The following is a 26718-nucleotide window of genomic DNA, read 5'->3' on the forward strand; positions in this document are numbered from 1 at the left end:
AAAATGACTTTTGATAGGCTGTCACCAACTCTTCAGCTGCACTGGCAGAAATAAACGTGTCAAGCTTTAACTTATCCTCAGAAAAACACACTCCTAACCCCTGCTGCTCTAATTGAGTGCAACTCCCAGAAACCCATGAGCACACACGCTAAAACTGAACAGATCGTAAATCAGGCGTCTATAGACAACCGTTGTCCCTCCCACGGCCTCCCCAGACGATCTACTGGTCTCTGGCTCTCAACCGCTTCATGGTATATGTTTGCACCTAACGTCTCCGCTTTGTTTCCTCGTCTGAAAGTCCCGAGTTGAAGTCCTCATCAAATGAAAAGCGTCAATATAGTATTGAATAGGGAAATGCGACTCTGTGTGTTTGAGCTGTCAGCAACCGTTAGCTGTCTCTCATGTGAAGATCACAAAGTTAAATGTGCTGTCAGCAAGTCCTCAGCCAGAAATAGACGTGTTGAGGTTAGTCTGAGAAACATCGCCACCCCCTGCTGCCCAGTAGGATGCAGATCCATCAAACAATGTGAACACGTATTCCAAACGGAGCTTTAGGGTGTAATGAAGTATATTTTCAGGTTTGAAGGTGTTGGAATGTGCGAGGAAAGGAAAATGATCCCGGGCTTGCTGGTTTTTTATCTGCAAGCCTGGATTAACGGCGCATCTGAGGCGGTGCTTTGTTTGGGTGATATTTATCAGCGTATCGGTGCATAATGCAGGAGTGTGGGGCCGCCGCTCCCCTCACACGGGGCTTATATCTTGATGTTTGGTGAACCTGAATTCCGAGTGCGCGACCTCTCCCAGAGGCCCGAGAGTCCCGGGCCGGTATCTTGACATGTCCGCCTGCCACCGCCCACTGAAGAAGAAGTGTAAGATGCCCCTGAGGTAAATGAAAACATTTGGTTCTTGCCAGACCTGTTCACGTCTCGGCCGGGCCACATGAGCTGGCAGGTGACGCGTGTACTGGGGAGAATCGGAGACCGCAGCGGTGGCCTACTTCTTTTCTTCCGCGCCGGCCGTGCAGGCCACAACCCAGAAACACGGATGAATATGTTCTTGGCTCAGAAAACACCCTGCTGAATGTGACAAAGACTGACCTGCATTGAGGGGAAATTCAGGCAGTATCTTAGTGGCTTTATGTGTGTTTGGAGCGCCACAGAATGGGATCCGTTTCATCCACTTTAGGGATAGCACAGTGCCAGTTTGAGTGGAATTACTCCTCTGTGTCTGTAGCTCTTCTCTTTGCATCTGCGATCATTATTGAAATCCCCCTGTTGGCGGATTTAGGCGCTCCTTATTGGCTGAGCCTCACTGATCATCTTTTTTGTGCTGTAATTTGTGAAATAGACTTGACACAATGTCACCGGCTCATATCAACATCTGCAATTACCAGACAATCCGTGTTCATGTCCCATGGGGAAATATGATTGCAATTAAAAGCACGGGGCAAATGTTAATTAAGTAAACTACTTGAAACTGGAAATAATGAATGTTTTTTGCTTTTAACCTTAAACGTATAATCCACATCCGTTTATGTTCCCAGCCTGGTGCAAATTATCGTATCATTTTAGAGATGCAATCAAGCCTTTGGTTGGGGCGAAAACATTTTGTAAGAGTTACAATGGATTAGAGGGAAAGTAATGTACAAATCAAACGCTCGGGGTTAATGTGGGGATGTTCTCCAGTTGACTTGAAGAGTTGTGGTGGAGAACAGCGCAGTTCATCGGGTTATTAAATCAGAGGGAATAACAGGCCAACTTCTGGCCATTCTGGTGATTGATGAGCCAAGCCTTATTTGCTGAGGCGGTGTGTTTGTTCCTGTGTAATTGTCTACCAGATGGCTAAGCTAACTGTTCTTAAATGCCTTCAGACCTGCAGGGGGTCGGGTCTTAACATTTTCCCTGCTAATGACATTGTGCCTCCAAACATCTCTTAGTATTCTTTTTTTTTTCTCTTCACTTTTCTGAACTGTATCGTTTGAAATCAAAATGGCTTTGCGAGGCATTTACTTCAAATGATTTCCCTCTGCAAGACTCTGGTTTTAATTTGTTCAAAGTAGATGTTTCAAAGTCACTCTGTCGGTAAACTCCTTTGCTAAAATAAGCGCACTTGATTTTGAAAGGAGATGAGAGGGCGGGGGGGGGGGGGGGGGGAGAGAGAGAGAGAGAGAGGGAGAGAAACAGGACTCTACCTGTGAGGAGTCAGATTGGAGGAGAAAATGGATCTAGGTGGCAGTGCGAGTCATCAATCACAGCCCCTCAAGGGGAGCTGCAGCTAAAGCTGCTCTGAAGTGCTATCTGTCAGCTGCTCCCATCCAGCCGGGGGACCAGAGAGGGTCCATATCGCCACCCATCAGCTCATACCCACTACACAACTGCCATGTAAACATGCGCAGGTGCTGCTGTCAAAATAACCCGTGTCCCAGTTCACAAGGTTGTGCATATTTTTACAAATGGCCAGTCAGCTTTCTGTGAGCGGATGCTTCCTCCTCCTTCACCTCACATCTGAGGACGCTGCAGTTGCCATAATAGGTGTTTGATTGTTAACAATGTTTTTTGTGTGTGTGTGTGTTGTTTAAGCGAGTGCAGTGTTTCTCCAGCTTGTTGTCCCTCCCATCCTGATCTTGAATAAAGCCACCAAGTGCTTCTCCACCGATTTGGAGCCACGCCTGTCGATACCTCTCAAGATGGATAGTTGTTCTGCATGCTTATTGATTCGGCACAGGCCAGAGATATAAGTATCATTTGTCATTTCTGGAATTATTTGGAGTCCTAGTTAAAACCCAGTGTGTGTGTGGGGGGGGTGCGGGGGGGTGGCGGTGCCTTGGGGGGGTTGGTAGTTGGTGGGGGAGTAGCGAGTTGTCTGGGCTTTGATGAATGACTGCACGGGTTTTTGGTTTTTACTGCGAGCGCCGGGCCCTTTAGCTGCTATTTGCTTTCACCATGGTCCAAGAAAAACAATGCGATGGGTCCAAGGACTGAGCAGCATCGTCCTGTCATGTAGTCTAAGACAGCGAGCAGGGTGGTCCAGGCAGAAGAGTCAGGAGGAGGTTGGGCCTTGGACTTTATATGCTGCTTTTCCAAAGATCCAGTAGGTTTTGTAAGCCGTCCCGCTGCTCTGTGGTCCCGGCTGACGGCCCTAAAGCACATGCTATGAATTTGAATATTTAGCATTTAGGTCCCCACAGTGTAATGACAAACAGGTTTCTCTTGTTTTTAATTTGAAGGGAGAACGTAGGGCTGTGTTGTGATTGGGTAACAGTAGCTCTGCTTGTATCCCCTGTGACTTTGATTATGTCCCGCTTTGGGCGTGAGGCCAGCAGCAGAGCCGGCTTCATTACTTTATGGATCATCTTTTAAGACCATTTAGGATCAGGGAGAACTATCCTCCATTAATGACTGAGTGTCTGAGAAGTTCATTACACTCAAGCCCTTTGATTCATTCACTTAATTGTCAGTTACCAGAAATATGGTTTCACTGCTGGAAGAGAGAACAGGGACCAAAAAAAAATGAATGGAACAAAACCGTTTCTTCTTTTTCTAAGTGTGACTCGGAAGTTGTGTGTGTGTGTGTGTGTATTTGAGTTTGGTGAGGAAGAAAAGTGTTAAAAGGGACATGTTTAACAGCAACAAAAGAGGAGGGGAGAGGAAACTCAGACAGATGAATGACAAGTAATTATTTCCCTTGTCCATCAAACTGTGTTTTGATGCTTGGATGCGATCAGACGTGATACGAACAACTTCAAGCCTTCAAATGAAAATGATTTTCAAATCACAAAAAGCCGGCGTGTGAGCTTTTTTTTTGTTGTTGTTGTTGTACCGCTGCATGAATCATTCATAAAAACACACACGCACACACACACACTCACATGCACTCTGGGTAGGGCAGTCTCTTTTGGCCGACCAATATTATTGCCACAGCCTTTCAACGCTAGATGACCATTGTGCATTCATTTCCATTTTAGCTTGCCAAAATGTCTTCTCACAGCAGGAGAGGGACACAGAGGAAAAAGAGAGACAGCTTTGTGCGTCTTTCAGTTCCTTCAGTGAATATCCCCATATGCAATGAGCTGACCGGCTGCCCCCAGTCTCTCTCCCCCCCACACACACACACACACACACACCACAGACGTCAAACAGGAACGGTGCACTGGACCGGACCTACCGCATTTCCTCCTCTCGTCCCTCTCTCTCACGCCGGGTCCAGAGACACGCTGCATCCTACTCTCCAATCCCCCCCTCTCATCATTAACGCTTCCATGACATCACTTTGTGCTGCGATTCTGTCCCTACTTCCTCACCGAGCCTCATAAACCCCCGGCCCTCTGTGCGACGGCTTTGGGAATGAAAATCGCGGCGACTTTGTGTTTAAGTGTTTTATTATTTCAACACGCGCTGGCTCCAGTGAAAGTCGTGAAAGAGGGTATTTGCATTAGTAGGGCAGTCATCTCCATTTTGTTTGCCAGAGCAGCGAGGACAGGCAACAGAGGCCCCCGCGCTTAATCCCTTTGGAGAACTAGTGCATGAATTGATATATCCTTCTCTTTCTCCCTCTCTCCTCCCCTCCCCGCTAATGTCTTTCCTAGAACTTGAACAAACAGCCTGTGCGTGTAGGACACACAAGACAGATGTTTAGGATTACTTTCACCTCATTGCTCTATTGTGTGCACTTTAAGAGAGCTCAGCTGATGTGGAATGCCACTCATTCAGGCTCACAGCTCCTACAGGGCTTCTCCTGTTTATCAAAGTGCCATCTGCACTCAAGACAGAACAACACCATTTTGAGAGCGGGGACGTTGGGGGGGGGGGGGAGAGATACAGATACAGTCGCCGGCGTGTCGCTGGTTTAATACATATTCCGCTAAATTTCTGTCCTATTTTGTTATCTGCCGCATATTCGGGACTATCAGTGTTTACGTTTGGCCTCCATCTTCGTCGACACGAGGCCGACCATTTTCTGTTTTGCGTTTGCTATTATAAAGCTCGTTTCGGTGCCTCTCGTCTCAGTCTGTCGTCTGTGTGAGTGTGTGTGTGTGTGTGTGTGTGTGTGTGTGTGTGTGTGTGTGTGTGTGTTTACAGATGTAGAAACAAATGGGCCAGACCCGCATTGATATTGTTGAGGGGTGACATTATCTTTTAGCAGAGCACTTATCTTATCTGGCTGCTGTGGGAAGCTGGAGGAAGTGGCTATGGGACGGGGGCGGTGGGGGACGGGGGGGGAGGGAGGAGGGGAGGGGAGGGGAGGGGGGATGCTGCATCTTTAATTACCATTGATATCGCAACAGAGAACAGAGAGGAAGAGGGATAGTGGAGTGTAGCCAGGGGGGAGGAGGAGGAGGAGTGAACCAGGGAGGAGGGAGGGAGGGGGGGGTGAGAGAGGGAGAAGACCCGTGTTCACTTTTTAATTAAGGCTCCGTAGTGTAACTCGTCAATGTACATTATTGGAAGAATGAACGTCAATGCCATTGCTTTTTCTCCCCCTCCTTTATCTCTGTCAATGATTCAAAGACATGATTTATGGTTCGTCTCCGTCTTTCAGGATCATCCATCAAGCGCCGGCTCTGCCGCAGCGCCACCCGTTGTAAATCATTCTGAAAGCCTGTCACTCATTTCCATTAACCGTTCCTCTGTCGCTCTGGTCTCCGCCTCCCTCAACCTCCCCTTTTCTCTCCCTCCCCTCTTCCCTCCCCCTCAGTGCACAACCTACAGCCACGCAGGGTATCAGTTCCGTGCCGCTGCCTCGTCCGCCTACCTTCTTTTCAATAAATTAACCACTTTCTCCCATGCAATGAATAAAAAAGCCTCTGCACTCGTCTTGCAGTCGGCACCTACTCCTCCTCCATTACAGCTGAACACCTTAGAAATGTCACGGCGCTGACTCTCGGGCTAAATGAGCATATAGCGCAGAGAAAATATTTTTGTTGCACCGACTTTGCAGTGGAAATATTTGAACAGCTTTGATGTGTTTGCAGTGTGGTGTTAATGAACGTAAGCAGCACATACAGGCCGCTGCTTTTGTTTTATTATTAGTATTATTGTCATTTCCACACGCATACACACACACTGTCCGCTTGTTGTGTCTTTTATGGAATCATTCAAATTTAACATTTAATAGAAACTAAGTGGGCCTAAGTCCTGCCACTAAATAGTGTTGGTTTTCTGCGAAGTCTACTCGCGGTTTAATTCACACACTCCAACAATGACTGTAGTCTTTAACCAGTTTTTGTAGAAGCAGGTCTTATGAACAGAAATAATTGGCTCAATGGAGTGACTGTCAATCTCCTACAATGGCTGATGTGCCTGCTCTGGGGAGCCCAATTCACTGGCTCCTTTTTTCATTCTAATCAACATCTAGATATCAACACAGCAGAATACCCACAAACAGCAGAAAGCCTGTTTTGAGGGGAAACTTTCAACTATTGGGTGCCAACACATTTCAGTGTTTGGGCAGCCATTGTTCTCAGAATGGGCTGTCAAAGTGACAATGTGCACCAGGCAAACCCAGAAGTTTGCACTTTTCAGAAAACAGCGGGCCCTAATCATTCTGTGGAGGACACTTGACAACAAATTTGCCATTAAAATGAATCTGAATAGGAGGGAGCCGGGTGTTTTGAAGCCTTCCTGCCTCTCTTACTGTTGCTCGTCTTGTTCCACAGAGCTGCAGGTTTGGCGGGCTCGCTTTCCCTCCCTTTATGCTTGCCATGAAGCAGCCTTTGGTCCCACTAGAAACTGACAGTAGCACGCTTCAGCTGCAAATTCGCTCTGTAGCCTCATTGTATTTAATGAAGGGAAAAAGTGGCAATCTACTATTAATGAACTTGGAATGTAAAAAAAAAAAAAAAATGCCTCCCTTTGCTGAAAACTGTATAAAACTGCTTGTACAAGGAAAGCTTTGGGCTGGAGCTCGTCCAGAATCTAATGAAAGATCCATACAGGGACAGAGCGGGTGGGAAGAGTTAGTGAAATGCAGATTGTTTTAATAGAATACACACAGTCTCTTCCAGCTGCACTATCTGATTCATCAAGGCCCGACCTTGATGGAGGGCTGTTGTTGTTTGGGAGGGCCAGTGTTTAGGGTTCACACAAAGTTTATGATGCAGGCACCATATGTACTGTATATAATGTATTTCTGCTAATCTCCAGGGGAAGACTTTAACTGGAACACACTGGCAGGACGGAGGAGGCTCGCTGCTGGCTGCTGTTTGGGATAATCAGATGGTTGTACGTCGCGGAATAACATTACATTCATTATCCTAATGATATCGCACAGGAATAAATTCAATATCATTTCAAATGTAATAATGAAAGTGAAACATTTGCATGCGATCAGACTGTACCGGAATTGAAACGGTCCTGTTTTAGTTTTCCTGGCTAGTGGGCCTGAAAAACAAACAGCACATTAGGTGAGTGTAGGTCATCATACCTTTCACTCAGTATCTCATAAAAGTAGAACAAAGGCCTTATGTGTGTAAGGCAGTGGTCCTTTAAACGATGGCCCACTTTCCTCCCCGCTGCCACGCAAACATTCCTGACTGACATTCAATCAGGGAAATTTGAACCGAGGCAAGATGGTCTTTTATTAGCGCCGCCCTGTTTGCTTGACTGGTCAGCTCCAATATGCGGAGCGGCTTGAGTGGCGTACTGTAAGATGATGGGTTCACTCTCTGATAAGGGTGAATGAGGGGTAAACTGCTATTCTGCAGAAAGGAACCATCAGACCTCATCATGTCGCTCCTGGAGAGCCGTGTCACAGGCTCTTCAGAAACCAAGTGACAGAGGAGCGCGAGGCGGCTCCCCTCCTGTGAGTGGAAAATACACTCCAGCTTCTGCTCCGCCAACTGTAACTCTGTATCCGTCAGGGCAGAAAAGATTATCTATAATCTGACAAATATACTCTGGCTGTATGTTTTACACACTCACAGTATACTATATTATTTGCCTTTGCTTGTTCCTTGTACCATTTTCACTTAATCCAGCGTATTTTACCTCCACCTGGTAATTTCCTACCTTCTTCCCTTATTTGTGCGTTTCCAGTAAAGGTTTGTCAGATTGGAGGAGTGTGTTGCCGTGTGTATAATTGTCTCTGCCTGGGCCTGTTAGGGGACCCTTTGGTGAGACGCATCCTCAGGAAACTGCATATGATGCGGCGGCTCTGGCACGTTCAAAGTGATGACTTAGGTGCCGGGGTGCAGATTGCAATGCTCTCCCGTCGCTCACTTCCAATTAGGGAGCAGGCCGACTGATGCGTCTTGCGGCAGAAGGCTTCTCGCAGGCATCAAAAAGAGCAGCGCCGCCGCTCGGTGACATCGCGGCGGGAAGGGACTCCCGGAGCTAGGGCATGGCGATCTGATGTGGCTCAGTAAATAGCACGGTTAGTAGCCATGTAACGTGCGAGGACAGACTTGTAGAAATCTCGGCGTTTGTCTCGTGGCACAAAAAATCCCCCCGGCTACTCTCGACTAAACGCGCTCAAAGGCTGTCGCACAATCCTGGCTCAGGCTGAGTGCATTCAGTCATTTTCTTGTGTGTTTATTAGGGTGTTGATTGTGCATTCCAAAGTTCTCTTTGTTTTTAGTTAACAGAATGTTGGTTGTGAAAACATTTTTGATTAATTGCCATAATTATTGTGATCATTTTTGCCCAAATGAACAGCCAGATGGCAGGATATGGTGTCATATTTGCGATCCTATCATATTAATCTGGCTCTGGGTCCATCTGAGCACATTGTGCCATTCGCTGTGTTCACAGTCTGTCCTCGAGTTGTCCGTGTCTTTTTTTCTCTCTGAGATGTGAGTTTTTATTTGATTATATTAGAGTATTAAATATTAAAGTTGAGGGTGTACAAAAGCAAGGCATTTATCTGCATGAATAACTTGTGTGTAGTGAAGTGAAGTAATGCGCTTTAAGTAACATCTCCGTCATGCATACAAAAATTAACTCTAATCTTTCCGTCTAGTGGTTTTGTCGTCAAAGCCTCAGAAAGATCCAAGAAGGATGTCTTTGTGAGGGCGTATGAATCACTCCACAACGCTGTTAAGATCAACCAAATGTTGAAGACAAAGTGTTTTTTTAGAGCGTTCCTGCGTAGTTGGGAAGTCTGTAAGGAGCATTATTGGGGTCATTTAAGACCAAAGTGTTGAAATAAAGCAACGACTCAGATGGGAACTCTCACATTCCTATTTAAAAGCGAGTCAAGAATTATATCAGTCTGCGATATCAATTAACCTGCGGAGGGGTTTGTCAAAAGGGAGCAGCTTGAATGTGATTGTTCTCTCTTTATTCTGGGGTGTCCTTGGGCTCGGGCAGACTATTTCCTGACAGGGAACAATGAAGAGAGAGGTGTTTACAGATCTTTGCAGATGGCTCCGGGGCTCCGAATTAGCGCGCCGCCGCTCTTCGTGTGATTCAGCCAGGAATTAACTGCAGATATGTCATCAAGACGATCAGCGGGATGCCTGACAACGTGTCTGTTTGATCCTGACGTGCACCTCAGAAATCACCGTCAATTATTAAAGCTTGTGACATATGTGTCTCGCCGCTAATGATAGCTCGCTGAAGCTATCACGCTACGGTGTCCAAAATGGCTTCTTTCCTTTTGTTTAAAACAGACAGATAACTAAGGATTGTAAAATTTGGAGGCGTAACTAATTGCGCAGTTTGCTTACATGTGTGTGAAAACAGGAAGGCGAAGCAGGTGACGCCGAGCGAGACAGTCTGCAGGTTGTTCTGATCCTGACCCACGTTGTTAGCGTGCGCTCTGCCCATCCAGCAGGCCTCCTCTCGCTTTTTTTCTCCCTCTTTTTTTTCCTTCCCTCTTTACGTGGCATAAATCCAGGAGATGAAAATGTCATGGAGCAGGTTCATTTTGCAAAGAGGTTTTGATTGCCATGTGCGTGTAATTGATTGTTCCAAGGACAGGGGGAAATCTAGAAATGTCATAACAGTCCTGCTTAGGTTGGTCCCACCGCTAGGCAATCAATGAGAAGTAAAAAGAGATATTGATTTGCAAGCAGCAAAAACTGTAGCTTGAGACAACCGGAGAGCGCCGAGGAAAGTGGCACAGACGCTCAGACCTGTCACCGGCACCTATGAATTACCCAATCTTCTCTGAAGATAGTGTTACCTCGGATACTCGCAAAGTCCTGCGCCGGGTATCGCAGCTGTCCGTTAGCTAAGCTCCCCGGGCTGCTAACTCTCCGCGGCTTGTCAGATTAATGAAGGAAATGTTGACCTTCCGACGGATAAATGTTGATGTTCTCACCGTTACAAAAGTTTCTACCGGCGTGTCAGTATGGGAAACACAATGCCCTTTCAGCACAGGCACACACGCTTCCAAAATGATTGACACATTTTGAATAGAAGTCTCTTACGTAAGGGAAGGAGGGTTTTGTACGGTATGAAGATACAGATGCCTAAAGCTGACATGCACTGGAAGTCCATTTGGGAATATATTGTCATCCAAGACTTAGACAACAGCGTACGGCGTACATAGCAGTAAATATAATGTAGTAAATGTGTATATGGTTAGCAGGGCCTCTCCAGATGTATGAAAAAAAAGCGTTTGGCTTGGAAACAGACTGCTGCGTTTGTAAATCCAGGCCCCGCTATGCCAAGAGTCTGCACTAACGGATAAAGGTTATAAACACTTCAAGTGCCTGATTTATGATGGACACCTCAGGTTTTTTGACCTTTGCATATCTCCGTCTGAAGATATAAATTTGTAGTGACACAGATTGGAGGCTTTACAGCAGTTTATGACATGCTAAATCTCAGGCGAGCTGTGCCAGCCTCTCCTTTTCGTCAAAGCTAGTTAGGAGGAAAGTTGCTTTGCTTGGACATCTAAAAATGTGATTTTTATTTTACAACAAGTGAAAGAAAACCAACCACTGTGGTACGAATTCATACTGGTTCTAATACAAATGATATTTGTCTTGATTCTAGTGGATTTGTTACAATTCTATGTGTTCTGTTCTTTCAAAATTGTAATCTTTGCAGTGTAACACACATATTTTATCGTTCACAGTACGTCTGGAAATGCAAGGTCACATACTTTGAGCACCCCTAATATAAGGAACATATTAGCCTCTTTTACCTCTCGTTATAATAATCATTTCTATGTGGGTTATCTCCTTTTATAGGTGTCTTCTCCCTAAAGCAGAACTACAGTTGAGTGCATGTGTGTTACATGGGTTCGGGGCTGCCAAAGCACAGTTACAATTGCTGTGGGAAGCAGAGTTAGAAACGCGCGTATCTTGGAGTGATCCCTGCCAGAAGGTTAATTGGTGCCTCTGGACGTCTGCTACTTAGGGCATCTGATAGAAAGGCTCTGAACAGCAGGAAGGGCAGCTGTTAATCTCTGTCAGTTCCGTCCTCAAATACTCAGATAAGATGCAAATATACACATGAATATTGATATCACTCATTTTAAGGGATTACTTCCAGGAATAGTGCGTCCGCGATGTGGATCGTGGCTTTCTTTTACCAATAGCGCAGGTGAAACTGGTGGATTTTAGATACATTAAATATGTAGGAAATAGCCTTTCAATTATAGTGTATGCTGGGGATGAACAGTTCCCATTTAACATCACTGGAGTGGAAAAATGTCCGTCTTCCCACTTGTCCCTGCCTACCGCTCTTTCAGCCTTAGTGAGACTTGGAAAAGAGAAGACATCAACTGGAAACTTGTCATAACCATTGGTGTTCTCCTTCACTGTGAATACTATATATAAGACTATAAATAAAAGATTCCCCCACCCGTTCGCTGGCAACCCTTTTCTCCCTTTGCATCCAGAGTGTTTTGGAGGCCATCGCAGATCTCGCTTGACCAGTCAAAACATCTCTCACGCGGAGGATCAGGGGCGCGGCCCGTTGGGGGCTGGCTGGCGGGCGGGCGGGCGCGTGTGTGTGCGTGCGTGTGTGCAGCCTCTTGTTCGCCAGGCCCCATTCTGCGTGTTTGTTTTGAAAAGTCTGAATCCTATCTCCATCTCCGTCCATTAGCCGGCAAGCAATTCACCTCCAGGGTTCCTCTTGAGGCACTTGTGAAATATTGATATTTAAAAAAGTCTTATTTTCAGAAAGCAAAGGGAAGGCGTACTACGGGCCGCCCAGAGAGGGACTCCTGAGTGCTCGGCTTCATCCGTCCCCCCCACCCCCTCCCCTCCCCCCCCCCTGTATTCACCAAAGAAAATATTAACCACATGAAATGCATAAGTGCCTGGACAGGGCTGTTATGTCCAATTCATATTTAACTCCGAGCACATCTGCCACATCTCTCCCAAAATGCACGTTTCCCCCCCCGACAAGACTTTGAGGTGGAAAATATCTCAGCTATGTGACAACACTGACAAACTGCATTTACGGGCGGGATGTCTTCAAAGATATGCAAACACTGGCGGTGATATTGTTCACCAGGGTTGCCGGCGCGGTTTGAACAGAGAGAACGTGTTCGTATGCAGTCAGCCAGACGCCACGGCAACGTAAAAAATCCTATAAGCTGAGTCAGAGTTTCCTCTAATTGTATGATGGGAAATATGTCAATTAGAAATACTGCTGTTTAATTATCTGTTAATTGAAGCAATAATGTTTATGCTCTGTGAATGAACAGGTGAATAATGAAAGACGTAATTGCTGTTTACGAGACTGTCAGGGAAAATATAATGACATGACAGATTGCCAGTAATCTTTTGAAATTGTGTGTAATTGTCTAGTTTTAACACTGATAACTGAATTAGATGTGCTGCCGGTGTGATCAACATGTTCATCAGCATTCACATTGTCAACATATTTCTATTTTCCTGTCACAAAATCAGTTCAAGCCGCGTATTGAGACGCTGGGATAAGTGGCGAAACGTCCTCGCGCAATGTTCTTTCCTCCTCTCCTGCAGTCGAGCCTTGTGTGATATATCGACGGAGCCCTCGCAGAGTATTAGAATATCAAGAGTTTGTGTAGGAAGATATTGCGTACATGTGCAAAAACAGAGTGGCTTCAGGGGTAATTTCCAAAACAGAAGGCTTACATTTTCATTGCAGGTTTAAGGCATCCATAATCACTGTGGAATCGGTCATTTGCAATAACACTTAGCAAGTCCCCAGAAGAATCAATTTCCTTTTGTCACTCAGTAGCCAATGATTGTTGTAAACATCTCAACTTGAGGCCAGGAAAACCTTGGACACAGCATTAAGTCAATGGCCTGTCGTGAATCACGCCGTGCCGTTAAACCAGCAGCAGTCTGTTAGTAACGACATTACGTCCAGCAATACTTTGAACCTCTCGGGGCACAAAAGCTGCTTCTATTATATTGTCCTGAGTTCCCGCTTCTCTGCAAAATACATAGTTAATGCAAAGTGCGGTTGAGAGAAATACAATAGAAGATGTTTAGAATTGTATTTACATTCAAAAGAAAGTATTCACAATGTCAGGAATAATTGTGGGACACTTTTTGTTTCTCTGATATTAATGTCTGTGTCCCTCTCTGTTCCAGTGTACATGCCTGATGACGACACTGTCCTGCTCGATTCCGTTCCCGAGGAAGATGGAGAAAACGATGCTCAGACTGAAGACGAGTGCTCAGAGAAGACCAGCCCGAAGGTATCTGAGGACAAAGAGGTGGACAACAAGAGCATTAACACCTATAGCAACCAGAACTCTCCCATCAGTGTTCATTCCAATCAAGAGGCAGAGCTGGAGTCGCGCCTTAGTGACAGCAGCGACAGACTGTCAGACTTCAAAACCTCCTCGCCACCCGAGAGCCGGAAGGACGACGAAAGTAGCAGCTTGAAAAACAAAGAGGACATGAGCAGCAGCTTGGAGAAAATGAGGGCGGCCTATGCAAACTTCCTGTCCGATTCCTACTGGACGGGGCTCGGGATGGACTTGAAAATGGGCAGAAACACCAGCAAAGCCAACTGCGGCAAAGCCAACTGTGACAGCACCAACGGGACGGCCAAGAGTGAATTTGACTGGCACCAGGACGCTCTGTCCAAGACCTTACAGCAGACGCTCTCCCCGAAGCCGGCGTCCAAACCCAACCTCTTCAGCTCCGTCCACCTGTACAGGCAGAGCAGCAAACCCTGCGGCTCGGTGTTCACGGGGGCAAGCCGCTTTCGCTGTAAGGACTGTAGCGCGGCGTACGACACTCTGGTGGAGCTGACCATCCACATGAGCAAGAGCGGACACTACCAAGACAACAACCACGGCAAGCAGAGCAACTCCTCCGCCTCATCCTCCAAATCAAGGAAACGGAATTTGCAAGACATGGAAGGAAAAGAGGACGCTCAAAAGGTTTTGAAGTGTATGTTCTGCGGCCATTCCTTTGACTCGCTTCAGGATTTGAGCGTCCATATGATTAAAACCAAGCATTACCAAAAAGTGCCTTTAAAAGAGCCGATCCCAGTACTCACCCCTAAATTATTGCCACCGTCCAAGAAGCGGGCTTTTGACGCTGTAAGACCCTGCTCCCCCGACTCCACCACCGGCATATCTGGCTACACCGAGGCACAAAGAGCTGCCAGCATTTCAAATGCTCACAATAATCGCTACGGCTACCAGAACGGAGCGAGTTACACTTGGCAGTTTGAGACATGCAAGTCTCAGATTCTTAAATGCATGGAGTGTGGAAGCTCCCATGATACCCTCCAGCAGCTCACCACACACATGATGGTTACTGGACACTTCATCAAAGTCACAAACTCAGCCTCTAAGAAAGGCAAACAGTTAGCTCTTGACCCTCTGGCCATAGAAAAGATGCAGGTTTTAGCTGAGCCTGCTGCCGGTGAGAGCGAGGGAGTGAAAGTGTCGCCAAAAAACTCTTCCCCCGGGAGCGCTGAGAAAGATAGCCAGGGGGAAAGTACATCAGAAAAGATGGAAGAAACTGAAGTTAAAGAGGACAAGCAGGAGAGCGAGGATCAAAAGGCAGGAAACGGGGCCTTTAAGTACCCTTATCTCCGTGAGGAGGATCTTGAACAGGACTCAGGTGGAGGAGGGGACATTCTTAAATCTTTGGCCAACACAGTGGCCTCTGCCATCAATAAAGCTCAAACGGGGACACCAAGCTGGAGTGCCTACCCCAGCATTCACGCTGCCTATCAACTCTCTGGGATCATCAAAAGCTCCCCGCTCTCTGCCTCTCCCCCTACGCAGCTACGGCAGACGTTTAACCACAAGCTGAGGCCGATCGCTCCAAAGGGGAAGCTATACCACGGTGCTGTGGGAGCCGAGGCTCCCCAGGGACCGCATCAAAATGTGGACATCAAAAAAGAAAAGGTTGGCATTAGCGATGGTAAAGAAAGTCAGAATGCGAAGTTTGATCTGGTGGAGAATGATGACAGCGATTGTCAGGATGACTCCTCTTCCTCTTCAAAGCTCGACGCAGACTGTATGAATGAAGGGAGTGAAGGGATCAAAGGAAAGTTGAGCCCAGATTTCTCTGACAGAGGCAAGACACCGAGCCCCTCTGCCAGCAACGGACGCAGCACTACTTCAGAGAGTCTCGGTGACACTCCAGATATACTCGGCATAAACCCTCTTAGTGCACTCCAGTCGGTCCTGAACAATCATCTGGGCAAAGCAAATAAGCCCAATAACTCCAGAGTGGACAAACTCTCTGCACACACCGAGTCTATTTTTGCTGACATTAAGCGTAGCAATGAGAAACCGGCGTTAATGCATGGAAATCCTGTAAGAAAAAGGTCTGATAATAGTTTCCTCTTTGTAAGCGATGACCAACCAATAGACCTGACCAAATCCAAACACAGCAAGCCGGGTTCCTCGATACTGCAGCCCTCCGCCCCCGTGCCGCAGAAATACGCTCTGTCTGACATCGCCGACATGGTCAAAGTTCTTCCAAAAGCCACCACGCCAAAAGCGTCCATGCCGTCCAGGATCCCCTCCATGAAGCTGGAATCTGACGTCAGGCGCTTTGAAGACGTGTCCGCCGACCTTTACTCCGTCCACAAGCGCAAAGGCAGACAGTCAAACTGGAACCCGCGCCATCTTCTCATCCTGCAAGCTCAGTTTGCCTCCAGCCTCTTCCTGACATCCGAGGGAAAGTACCTGCTCTCAGACCTCGGCCCTCAGGAACGTATGCACATCTCCAAGTTCACTGGATTGTCCATGACCACCATAAGTCACTGGTTAGCAAATGTAAAATACCAACTGCGGAAAACCGGAGGGACCAAATTTCTGAAGAACATGGACACTGGCCACCCAATCTTCTACTGCAATGACTGCGCGTCGCAGTTTAGGTCACCAAACTCGTTCATTTCCCATCTGGAATCCCATCTTGGGTTCCAAATCAAAGACATGTGCAAAATGCCAGTGGAGCACCAGACAAAGGTGGAGGAGCCAGAACTGTCCAAGGCCCTCAGTGTCAGAGCCACAGAGGCTCTAGTCACAGAAGAGGACATTGACTCAAAGTTCAAATGTAAGCTCTGCTGTAGGACATTTGCCAGTAATCATGCAGTCAAACTCCATTTGAGTAAAACCCACAGCAAATCCCCGGATAACCACTCACAATATGTGGAAATGGACAGGGAGTAGTTTTTCAGTTTAGCCTCACATGTTTTCTTCCCTTTTTTATTTTAATACACGGGTCAGATATTTCAATTAGCGTTGTGTAGTGTGCATCATTATGACATTTCAACTCTTTCATGGCGTACAGCAAAGACACACTGGTTAGGGCTTGTATAAGGAAACACTAAGAGATACTTTTGCACCCTGCTCAAATGCATCACCAGTAATGTAATGTATTACTGCTTGAAGAAACATTAATGCTGATGTTTGCATGCAATAGCCCCGGCTATGACTACTATTTATTTGTATATGTCAAGTTTCAATTGTATTTCAAAGACAAAATACTGAATTAATTGTAATTTACAACTTCTGTGAAACACCTGCAGCTGTTTTAAAACAGGTAGCCAGAAACACGATAACACACACATGCAGAACTGTACAGTGTATTGCTATGTAAAGATGTTTGTGTGTTGCAATGATAGAAGAAGAGAAAAAAAAGCACTTTAATAAATGTTTAATCACCAGTTTAGACTCGGATTCTGTATATGACCCAAAAAAGACTTAGACGGTTTGGAGACGAGCAAATTTCACATGTAAATATATTTTAGAGGGAAAAAAAACAACAAGGATAAAGGCAAGAAAAATGACACCTGTGATACCTGCACCTTTTTTACTTATTCAAATAAAGAGTTAACATTTGATAACAGCTTGTGTTTATTCTATTTTGCAAGTCCTCGGCTTTTTCCTTTCTTTTTCCTTACAGGTTTAGGAACATGAATATGCTTTAAAACAATGTAAACTTAAATGCTCCTTCTTCATCTTTACTCACACTGTAGTCTGACGCACCATATGAGTGAAAGTAGTCCAGGTGAGGGAAAGCGTGTGTACCCTGATTACACAATGGATCGCTTGCTTGTTTAAATAGACTTACAGTATAATTTGGTGTTCTAGGATTTGCTAATCACAGCGACCCAGTGCTGATTTAAATCTGATTACTGTGTTTACATGACATTTGAGGAAAATCGCTTCATTTCCTCAATTGGATTCATTCTGCTTTTCAACACGTAAACACACTGACTCAAATATTTGGCTGTGATGAAACACATGGTTTGGTTCTCTTATATCGTGACACCGTGAACAATAAATGTCGACATTCCACATGAGATATAATCCAATGTTTTACAATTTGAAGGCCCATGTGTATCTAATTTAATTTAAATTCAGGGGAGATTCTAATCTATAATAAATATGATTGATTTCTAAATCAAAGACAAAGGACGGGCGTCCGCCTAACGTACTACACACTCCATCCTCTCTCTTACCTTATGACTTGTACGCACACCTCGCAGATATATTTTCTTGTCAGCTTTTATTGCTTTCCTGTGAATGCAGCTGCTGTTGCCGAGCGATGGTATCATAACAATTAAACATATTTCCTCCAGCTCTATTATTTCAAGGCTATTAAAAATAATTGCCTTCTAAATTCATAAACATTTTATGCAATTCATCTCTTTTCAAGCAATCAAGTCCTCAATTACCTCCACCCATCAAATCTCTATTTTATAACAGGCAAGTGACATTTGATGGTAAATGGGAAAAAGCACATGGGCACTGTGGTGATTTGAATACTGTGACACCGACTTGCCCCCTATTGTTGGAAATGAGCAGGCAATCACGTTGTTCATCAGATGACTCCTAATGCAGTTAAAGTATTCAGCTATAATTTCTCCCTGCATTTATAATTACTGTCAGAGACCACACACCTCAGTGAGCAGATTAAAGCTATAAATTATTTAGTGCCTTTCTTCACCCATGGATCTCTGATTCGTCTGTAGAGCCATTATGTTTTAGACGAGCAACATATTCTAAATTGGAGCCAGACTCATTTTTAAGATACAGCGAGAGAGAGAGAGGGGGAGAAAAAAAGACGGGGATATTATCGTTTGTTTGTGTTTATTAATTGAAATTTAAAGTGAGATTCTTTGTGTGGTGTTTACAAAGAGGACATATTGCAATGCTGCTGTGGTAATAACTCAGAATTTATCCATTTTTATTGAAATTTTATTCTGTGTTGACTCCAAAATGTTCTCCACAGCAATTCCCTATATGTGGATGAATCATTATTCACAGCATAAATTGCATTTTGAGGATTCAGCACAACATAGTAGAGATTCACCCAAAAGCAAAGCAGAGAAAAATGCTATCATCAGTGCAATCATGGGGGGAAATTAGTCGCCTCTGACCATAATTTGGTCTAATAAGTCAACGTCGCTTTAGAATTTATTGTTAGTACACAAAATGCTGTATGACTGTAATCATGTAGCGTATGGTATGTAATCATTTCTGTTTAAAGCAAAACTTTATGTGCTCTATGCGACTCTCATACAGTCACCACTGAGGTAGTTTGGTGTGTGTGTGTGTGTGTGTGTGTGTGTGTGCAGATCAAAATACAGTTTAGCTTTAACTAACACATCAGTTCTTAAACATTGATAAACCTGAGGTAATGCTTTGGATGCAATTAAGTTTAATAAACTCATAATTCTTTTGATGCTTTATATTAATTCATTTTGGATGTTTAACATATTAATGCAGTTAATCGAACTGTATATCTGACATGTCACAGCTAATTGCAGAACACAAATTACTCAGACGTAAATACACGCGCATACACATACTGCATGCACACACAGATGTTCAATCCTGTTTTTTTGAAAATGAATTAAAAATTGATTGATTTGGTGCCGATAAATCTGCTCACACATGGATTTCCACACACACACACACACACTCCCACACACACATGATTACATGAATAATGTCATTAACATTTTTGTTGCAGTGCTCTGCATTAGATCAGTTCACGAGGGGTGGAAACAAGTCAGTCAGTCAGAAGTCCTTATTCCTCACCTGTGTCTGTCTGCTTGCTTGTTAGCAGGATATTGGAAGTTTGTGGGAAGAACTCATTGTGGGATTCCAAGTGATTCCAATTTCTATAGATTTTATCCTATGATAGACTATCAATAGGAGCAAGAGGGGCACATTGATGGCATTTCTGTACGGCAACAAATGAGGAAGAAACTTACAATAAACACCAATGTGTCGGATCTGTTTTTGTATAAAGGCTTGGTTGGCCTTTATATGCCTTTGACCTCTATGAGCGCCCTGTAGTTATTTATATTACCGCCAAAACTTCTGTTTATTAGTCATATCTAGCTGTAAAGTAGTCTTGAATTGCGTTCAACTAAAAAGGTTAAGAACTGTTTTCCCTCATATTCTCCACACATCTCCTCACTCCCATCATGCAGTTTGTTTCTAAAGTCCTCTAATAGCTGAGCTGAAAAATCAGATTATGCACATAAGTTCACTCGTGCTGCAGACCTGAGCAAAATTGATGCCAGCTCGCATTTGAAAATCTTTTGTCAATCTGTCATTAAACATGCTATCAAATAATGATAAGTGTACGCCGCTTGCTTGCACTGGCGTGCAGCTCCCTGATGCTGATGTGCTGTAATAAGGCAAATGTGCATCAGAATCTGCCTGCTTGGATACACACAAAACATTTACACTGTCTGTAGTAGACAAGCATGGATCTGCATCATCTGGCCTGGAAAGCAGAGGAGAGGGACTGAGGGTTCAAACTGTTCATCACATAGCGGCGGCGTAATGACGAGCTCATGTGTTTAATGAAGGGCTTTAGAACTTAGAGCCATAATGACCCACATCCTCCTAACTCCTCTTTTCCCTTTCATTCTCCCCAAAGTCCTCAGGTTATTACGTTTCTCTGACAAGTATCCCAGTAAGAGAGAGAGATTACATCACTCTATTCATTTCAGCATGTGACAGCAGTTCATTGTCCTTTTACCTTCGTTTTACTTTTACACTTACATAAAGTCTGTATTGTTTTCAGAAGTAAAGCGGTGATATAAAAGTTAAAAGTTATACCTGTTTGCTGAACCTGCTGATAAATGGAAAAATCCAGTATTCTTTAGGTTATAATGAATTATTAGAGTGTGAACTGTGTATGACAAAGAGGGATGTGTGAATGTGTGATCTCTTACATCTCATCTTCCAAATAGCCCATAGCCCTCAACTGTTAGATAATGGTGTTGCTTCAAATATGCTAATTAAGCAAAATAAGTGATGAATGGAATACATTTGATCAATCAAGTAGGCCTAAGCCCCTGGTGCTGCATATTCATGGTACATCATGAATATGAAACCAAAGTCATTTATCAAATATCAGTTGCACATTTGTATCTTATTAATCATAGATGCTGAAACTTCTGTCTTGTCAGAAAAAAAGCTGAAGGTTGATGAAGCACTTTGCAGAAAGGATTAAAGTCGGGGGAGCTCGGGGAGACGTTCAGTCATTATGTATGAGGCGTTTTCAACCAACAAATCTCAAACAGTCCATCCGGCTCCTCAGAGTGCTCGTTACTTTTAAATTCATTCCCCCGTTCTTGCTCTGCCTTAAAATGACCAATATTCATTATTGTTTAGCTATAAAAACAATCATAATTCACTTTATCTGACCGGTTACACTCTGACCCATTACAGATAGCAGACTGGTTGGATAAGGCGTTATCAGTAATTAAGGCTGATTACGCTCCAGCTAAATTACATCAAAAGTCACAAACACCAGTAGGAAAACTTGGATATAAGTTGCTTAGTTGCGATGTTAAACTTCTTCCAATGTGCAACTTTTATTTGACTTTGCGATGTGTGATAATTACCTCTTCCCAACTAGGAGGTGGGAGTTTACGGTGCACACAAATGCAACATATGCAAAGGTCACCAAGCTCCACACAGGGACTGAAAAAGCATAAAGATGTGAATCGCTCGACCCAAACAAGTGACCAATCAGAGGAATCAGGAGGATTTTAATCACAAACACAAACTGAGGAGAGGCTTAATCTGCCCACATGGTGATACATCTGTGTGTGTGTGTCTCTGTGTGTGTGTGCGTGTGTTCCACTAATGTGCAGAACCTTTAAGATTTTTAGGCTGCAGTCATTATCTTCGCCCCCAGAGGATCCCGGCTTCTGTCAGAGCCCGGGTAGATGGTGTCAGGGTTCGAGGTCTTGTTCCACCGCACCAGCTTCACTCTGAAGTACTGATCATTAAGGTGCAGTTTATATATAACTCCTACGCTCAATATCAGAAAAAACATTATTTATTCTTCTGCTGTACATCAAGCGTACGAGCTCGTCTTGCCCGCCGTGCAGACGAGGCAGACGCCGACTGTCTGTGTTATTCTGGAGCGACGTGTTTCTATGGAACCGCACTCATCCAGGAACTATTGACGACCCCTAAAGTGTGACAGAGATATTGTACAATCTGTACTTCTATCTACTATTATTAGTATTATTATCATTGATTTGTTTTAAAAACCTTAAATTGCGTCTTACATCAGATCTTGTAATTACGTTTCCATAGCAAGAATCTCATGAAATCACAGAAATGGAGAAGTGATCGGTGATAGGAGAGCGGATGATTGCTTGTGTAATAAAGTTCCAACAAAATTAAAAAAGTAAAATCATCTTCATCCATTTAGCAAATTGGATTATCCCCTGAAATAACATTTAGGGAGACGGTGGCCACGTAAATGCAAATAAATTACCATTATTATTTTTATAGCACCTGAAGGCAGCAGCAGAAAGGGAAACGAATGCTTCAGGGAGAAATATTAGCCTCTAAATGACCTTAAAGTATTTGTTTTGGCACCGAACAGCTGATCAACAGATTCACAGATAAGACGTGTGGAAAATTGCTGGAATGCCATTTTCAGATCATATCTCATCTCATGCTATATGCAAAGAGAATCCATAATTGGCGGTATATACTGTATACAGGTGCTAATTTAATCTACTCTGACGGTTATTACCTGAACAGGCTGTATCCAATGTTCTCTGTATGAACGCGTGGATGTTTTGGTCAACATCACATGTGGATGAAAGAACTAAGAGTTGATTGCCAGCAGTTCATCAGTGCATCCATCAAATGTGTCACCCGGCCCGCCTGAAGGCAGCGTGCTCGCTCAAATTGAAGCTGACATCTTCCAAATATGAAAGCAACAAATCACACATTTTTATTGGGCTTAATCTCCAGCCAAACCCCCTTGCAGACATCAGCACAATCACGGACGCCGCTCTAATTCTTGCCGACTGGCTTCTTGTGCCTCCTAAAGCATCTCTGGACTCGCAGACAAAACGCAAATGGCCGCACGCCAGAGACAGAGGTGACACCTACACTCATGAGGAGGCTTTACTGCGCCGGGGAAGAAACATGTGCAGCTCGTGTAACAGGATTCTACCCCCAAGTAATCCATGGATGAGCTGTAAATAGAGATTACATCTGAATCACGCTCATATTTGCTCATATTTGCTCATATTTGCTCATATTAGACGTCCCAACAGAAGAAAAGATGGGCGCCATACAGTGGACATGCAACTTTGATGCATGGGATTAGTTTGTTTACACACATTTGAAATGATAGACTGTAACAAGGGAAACTGAGATAAGAGCTCTCCCCTCTCACCTGAGAAGATGAGACATGATTGACAGTTGAAGAGGTTGCCCTGATTGTAAATGGATGTATTTTTGGGGGACTGGCTCGAAACTTTTTCCCATCTACCAGTAGGTGGCTTCAGATTCATCCTCATTCACTGAAGTTGAAGAGTCTTACAATGCGCTGCGTTGTCGTCACATTTTCCAAATGACACAAGTCGACCTGTAGGGGGAGCTGCCGGACACCACTGATCTAATTTATCCCAAATTTGGGAACGTTACACACATATTCCAACATTCTGTGCAATGGGAACATTGCTTAGAGCTCAACACCAGGCCACACTGGTTGGCCCACGTTGGGACCAAGAGGATGATTTAAAGGTTGATTTTTTTTCAAAGGACATCATTTGTTGCAAGTATTAGGAAAGATCTGATTCCTTTTTTTAGTGAATGGAAATCCAGCTGCCTACAATTTATGTTATCACTTTTTAATGGCAGCGGGGCGAGTACGACAATTATCAACTGTAAGGAAACAGTCTGGAAAGAATTTGTCTGTCAGCGCAGCACAAGGTCATCCTCGCTGTAAACTAACGAGCGGAATTGGAACCGGATTGGATTTGGACCCTGGGATTCCGTCTGGAGAATTCAGGGTTTGTTGGCTCCGTTGCAACCGGCAGTCAACAACAAGAGCGCGGGGCCGGTGTCTTTTTTGAGCCGTCCATAAATTGTAGGCCGGCTTTCTCTTCCTCATTTTTTATCACTTTTTCATGAGGAGCACGCTGTTCACACCTCCTCCTCCCTCCTCCTCCTCCTCTTCCTCCCCCCTCTGTCTTCCAGCCTTGTTGGCCCCTAAAGCCACAAACATCTCATCCTCCACCAGAACATATTTTCAGCCGCTGCAACCGCATAAGCAACAATGACCTTTTTGATTGAGAAGCGATTTGACATCCTGCTGTTTTAAACGCACGCTGTAACAAAACGTCATATTGGATCGCGGCCCAGCAGCAGTCACATTATACTTGGGTAGTAAAAGCACAGGCGTGTTACACTGGAACATAACATAACATGGGACTGAAAACCTTGATGGAAGTGTATTATTTTAACAACAGAATGTTCTCATTTTCCCCTGTCCATCAGCCTGCCTGAGTGGATCCTGGGTGAGAGGGGGGATGGGTTGATGGATGGATGGAGGGGTGGGGGTGTTGAGTACGCGCCTCTCCACCTCTTGCCCTCCTCCGCTGTCATCTGTTGCCCCACAGCAGGCCAGGGGTTGTTGGCGTTTTGCTCACTTGTAATCCGTCTCAGTGTCTGGCTGCCGGCTCTCGGGTCACCTGTCACTCACGCTGACATGAATCAGCGTTGACGCCAGCATATTTAAGCTATTTCTCTGCGATCGGTAAACAGCCTGAGTCCACCAGCTTCCAGCCAAAAAAAGAAAAAACCCTGCCGCCACCCACCCGAAAAAACTTCTGTCTGTGGTCGTGACCCATAAGAGTGTGATCGTGGCCCGACAGCATGTTTTCGTGACATAACATCGATGAAATGTGGAGTGACGGTTTAGTTGTGTTAATGTGACGTGACATGCAGGGGAATTCAGTTTTCCAGGCTAAGATTTAAATATAGGGCCCACTCACATTCCAAGAGATGGAACACGGAACAATATGAGCGGCTATATTGTAATAACGAAAGGTAGATTGGGGACTTTTATCAAGTGTTACCATGACAATGAAGACTATTTTTTAGCTCACCTATCAAATTCTGTAGGTTGGAGGTGTAACAAATCAAAGGGATGTTATGTTACGTTGTTATGTTATGTTATGTTATGTTGTGTTAGTTGTTGTGTGTGTGTTCTGTGTGAAATACACAGACGCATGTGACACACAGAGGTACACAGCTGTTTGGAGCCTTATATAAGGAACATACATACATATCATTACTCACATGCACTTTAGCTGTGCTTGATTATTAATTACCGGCACCTGTGTGGCTGGCGTTCCCTCACTAGGGGCGGAGCGGCGGTGCCTTCAAGTCTGCAGAGGGGGAAAACAAATGCTGGAGTGTCTTGTGAGTAAAGATGGATAACATGTTAGGGTTTGTTGTGTAGTCTGGGTCAGATATGTGCAGGCTGGCCAGGATGGAGAGTGAGGAGGAGGAGGCCAGGATGCTGCTCCTCACCTCTCTGCAGGGTTTGTCTCTACACTCGACACGACTCGGCTCCGCATCGCTGGAAATTAGCATTTATCAATTAGAGGCCCCGGGTGGAAGCTTGGCACCTCATTCAGCAAAATGTTTGTCGTGAATCTAGAAGCCTGTGATTCATTTTGTCCTGAGTTGGTTTAGTTTAAAGCTTTATAATCTTGTGGATGTGATGAATGGGAACTTTAATGTTAGAATGAGTAACTCACTAAAACAAACCCCTGACCAGGTCTGAATGTACCAATGTAACAATGATTGAGTATTTTGAGATTTGTCAAGTTTATTCACAGTTTGGTTTCTTATTTTATGTTTTCATCTTTATACTCTATATGAAAGAATGGCCAAAAAAGGACCCAGTACCATGTTGTGCTCAAATAAATCTGAAGACCTTGAATGTGTTACGTGTAAAACGTTCTAACCTGATTAAGGCAATAAATCAATTTATTTTCCAACATGATGTAAACCCCATAATCAGATTAAAACAATCATGAACTGTCATTGGTGTAATTTGATTAAGCAACAAGTCATCTGTTTTCAGCGAATGACATCATCCTTTTCATTCGATCCATCTCTAACCTTAGATAAGTTGTTTTCTTTAGGTTTTAAGGTCAAAGCTACTTGAGAATGACCACCGGCTCGACTGGCTGTATCAACAAAAAACAACTGGCAGCCTTTTAGCTTTTAGATGTTAAAGGAATGATGACGCGAGCTGTTATGGATTAGACTTTACAGCCTTTTTAACCGCCTCAGGGGATCGATCCATATATATGAACACTTAATGGTCGCCTGTAAAATTGGTTTACTTACAAACTTTTGCAATTCAAATGACTGAACTTTCAGCATATTCTAATATTTTGTTCTATGGGAAAAGAGAGTGTGAGTGAGAGTTCTCTTTGTTTACATGTTGCAGAAGAAATAGGAAGGAGAAATGGCTCAAAATTTGGCAGGGACCCCCCACCACTATGATCTGAGCAGGAGGGGGGGCTGGGGGGCAACAGGATGGGGGCTGGACACTAATGATGGAGGGGAGGAGGAGGAGGACGAGGAGGGTGGAAGCAGCATCTACAGAGGAGATATAAATGTGCGATACAGAGACGTGATTGGCTGAAAAGAAAGATTATCCCTAATGATAATGATATGATAATGATGATACCGTAATGATGACGGACCGATGGTAATGCAGACAAAACTGCAGCTGTGTATTGGTCAATTGTTCCGTGGCAAACTAGCGAATTAGAGAACACTGAAATATTTGTCTGTTTAATTATTGAGTACAAGTTTTAATAAATAATGAAGAAAATAATTTGATCTAATGGTGCGAATGGAAGCAGCAGCGGTCGGTACAGCGCAGATGTCATTGCGGTGAAGATTCAGATGTGGACATGTTCGGTCTTAAAAAGGCCGCCAGTGCGCAGACAGAGAAATCAATACAGCATTTTGTTATCTATCTCTATCTTACAACTTAAAAGAGAAGGATTATATGTCATAGAATGAGCCCAGGCAGAC

The 26718-nt window shown here is 44.4% G+C and overlaps 1 protein-coding gene across 1 annotated transcript in view; it reads left to right on the top strand.

Annotated features, from left to right (window-relative positions):
• tshz2 (teashirt zinc finger homeobox 2) overlaps window positions 1–17191 on the top strand; it is a 38694-nt gene extending 21503 nt beyond the window's left edge. The window contains exon 2 of the mRNA XM_076167218.1: window positions 13481–17191. Within this exon, the coding sequence (XP_076023333.1) occupies window positions 13481–16536 (3056 nt within the window). The 3' untranslated portion in view covers window positions 16537–17191. The remainder of the gene's footprint in view (window positions 1–13480) is intronic.
• The last annotated feature ends 9527 nt before the right edge of the window (window positions 17192–26718 follow it).

Source organism: Genypterus blacodes, unplaced genomic scaffold (genome assembly GCF_046128005.1).
Source record: "Genypterus blacodes isolate CSIRO-AG114 ecotype Tasmania unplaced genomic scaffold, CSIRO-AGI_Gbla_v1 ptg000156l_1, whole genome shotgun sequence".
NCBI lineage: Eukaryota > Metazoa > Chordata > Actinopteri > Ophidiiformes > Ophidiidae > Genypterus > Genypterus blacodes.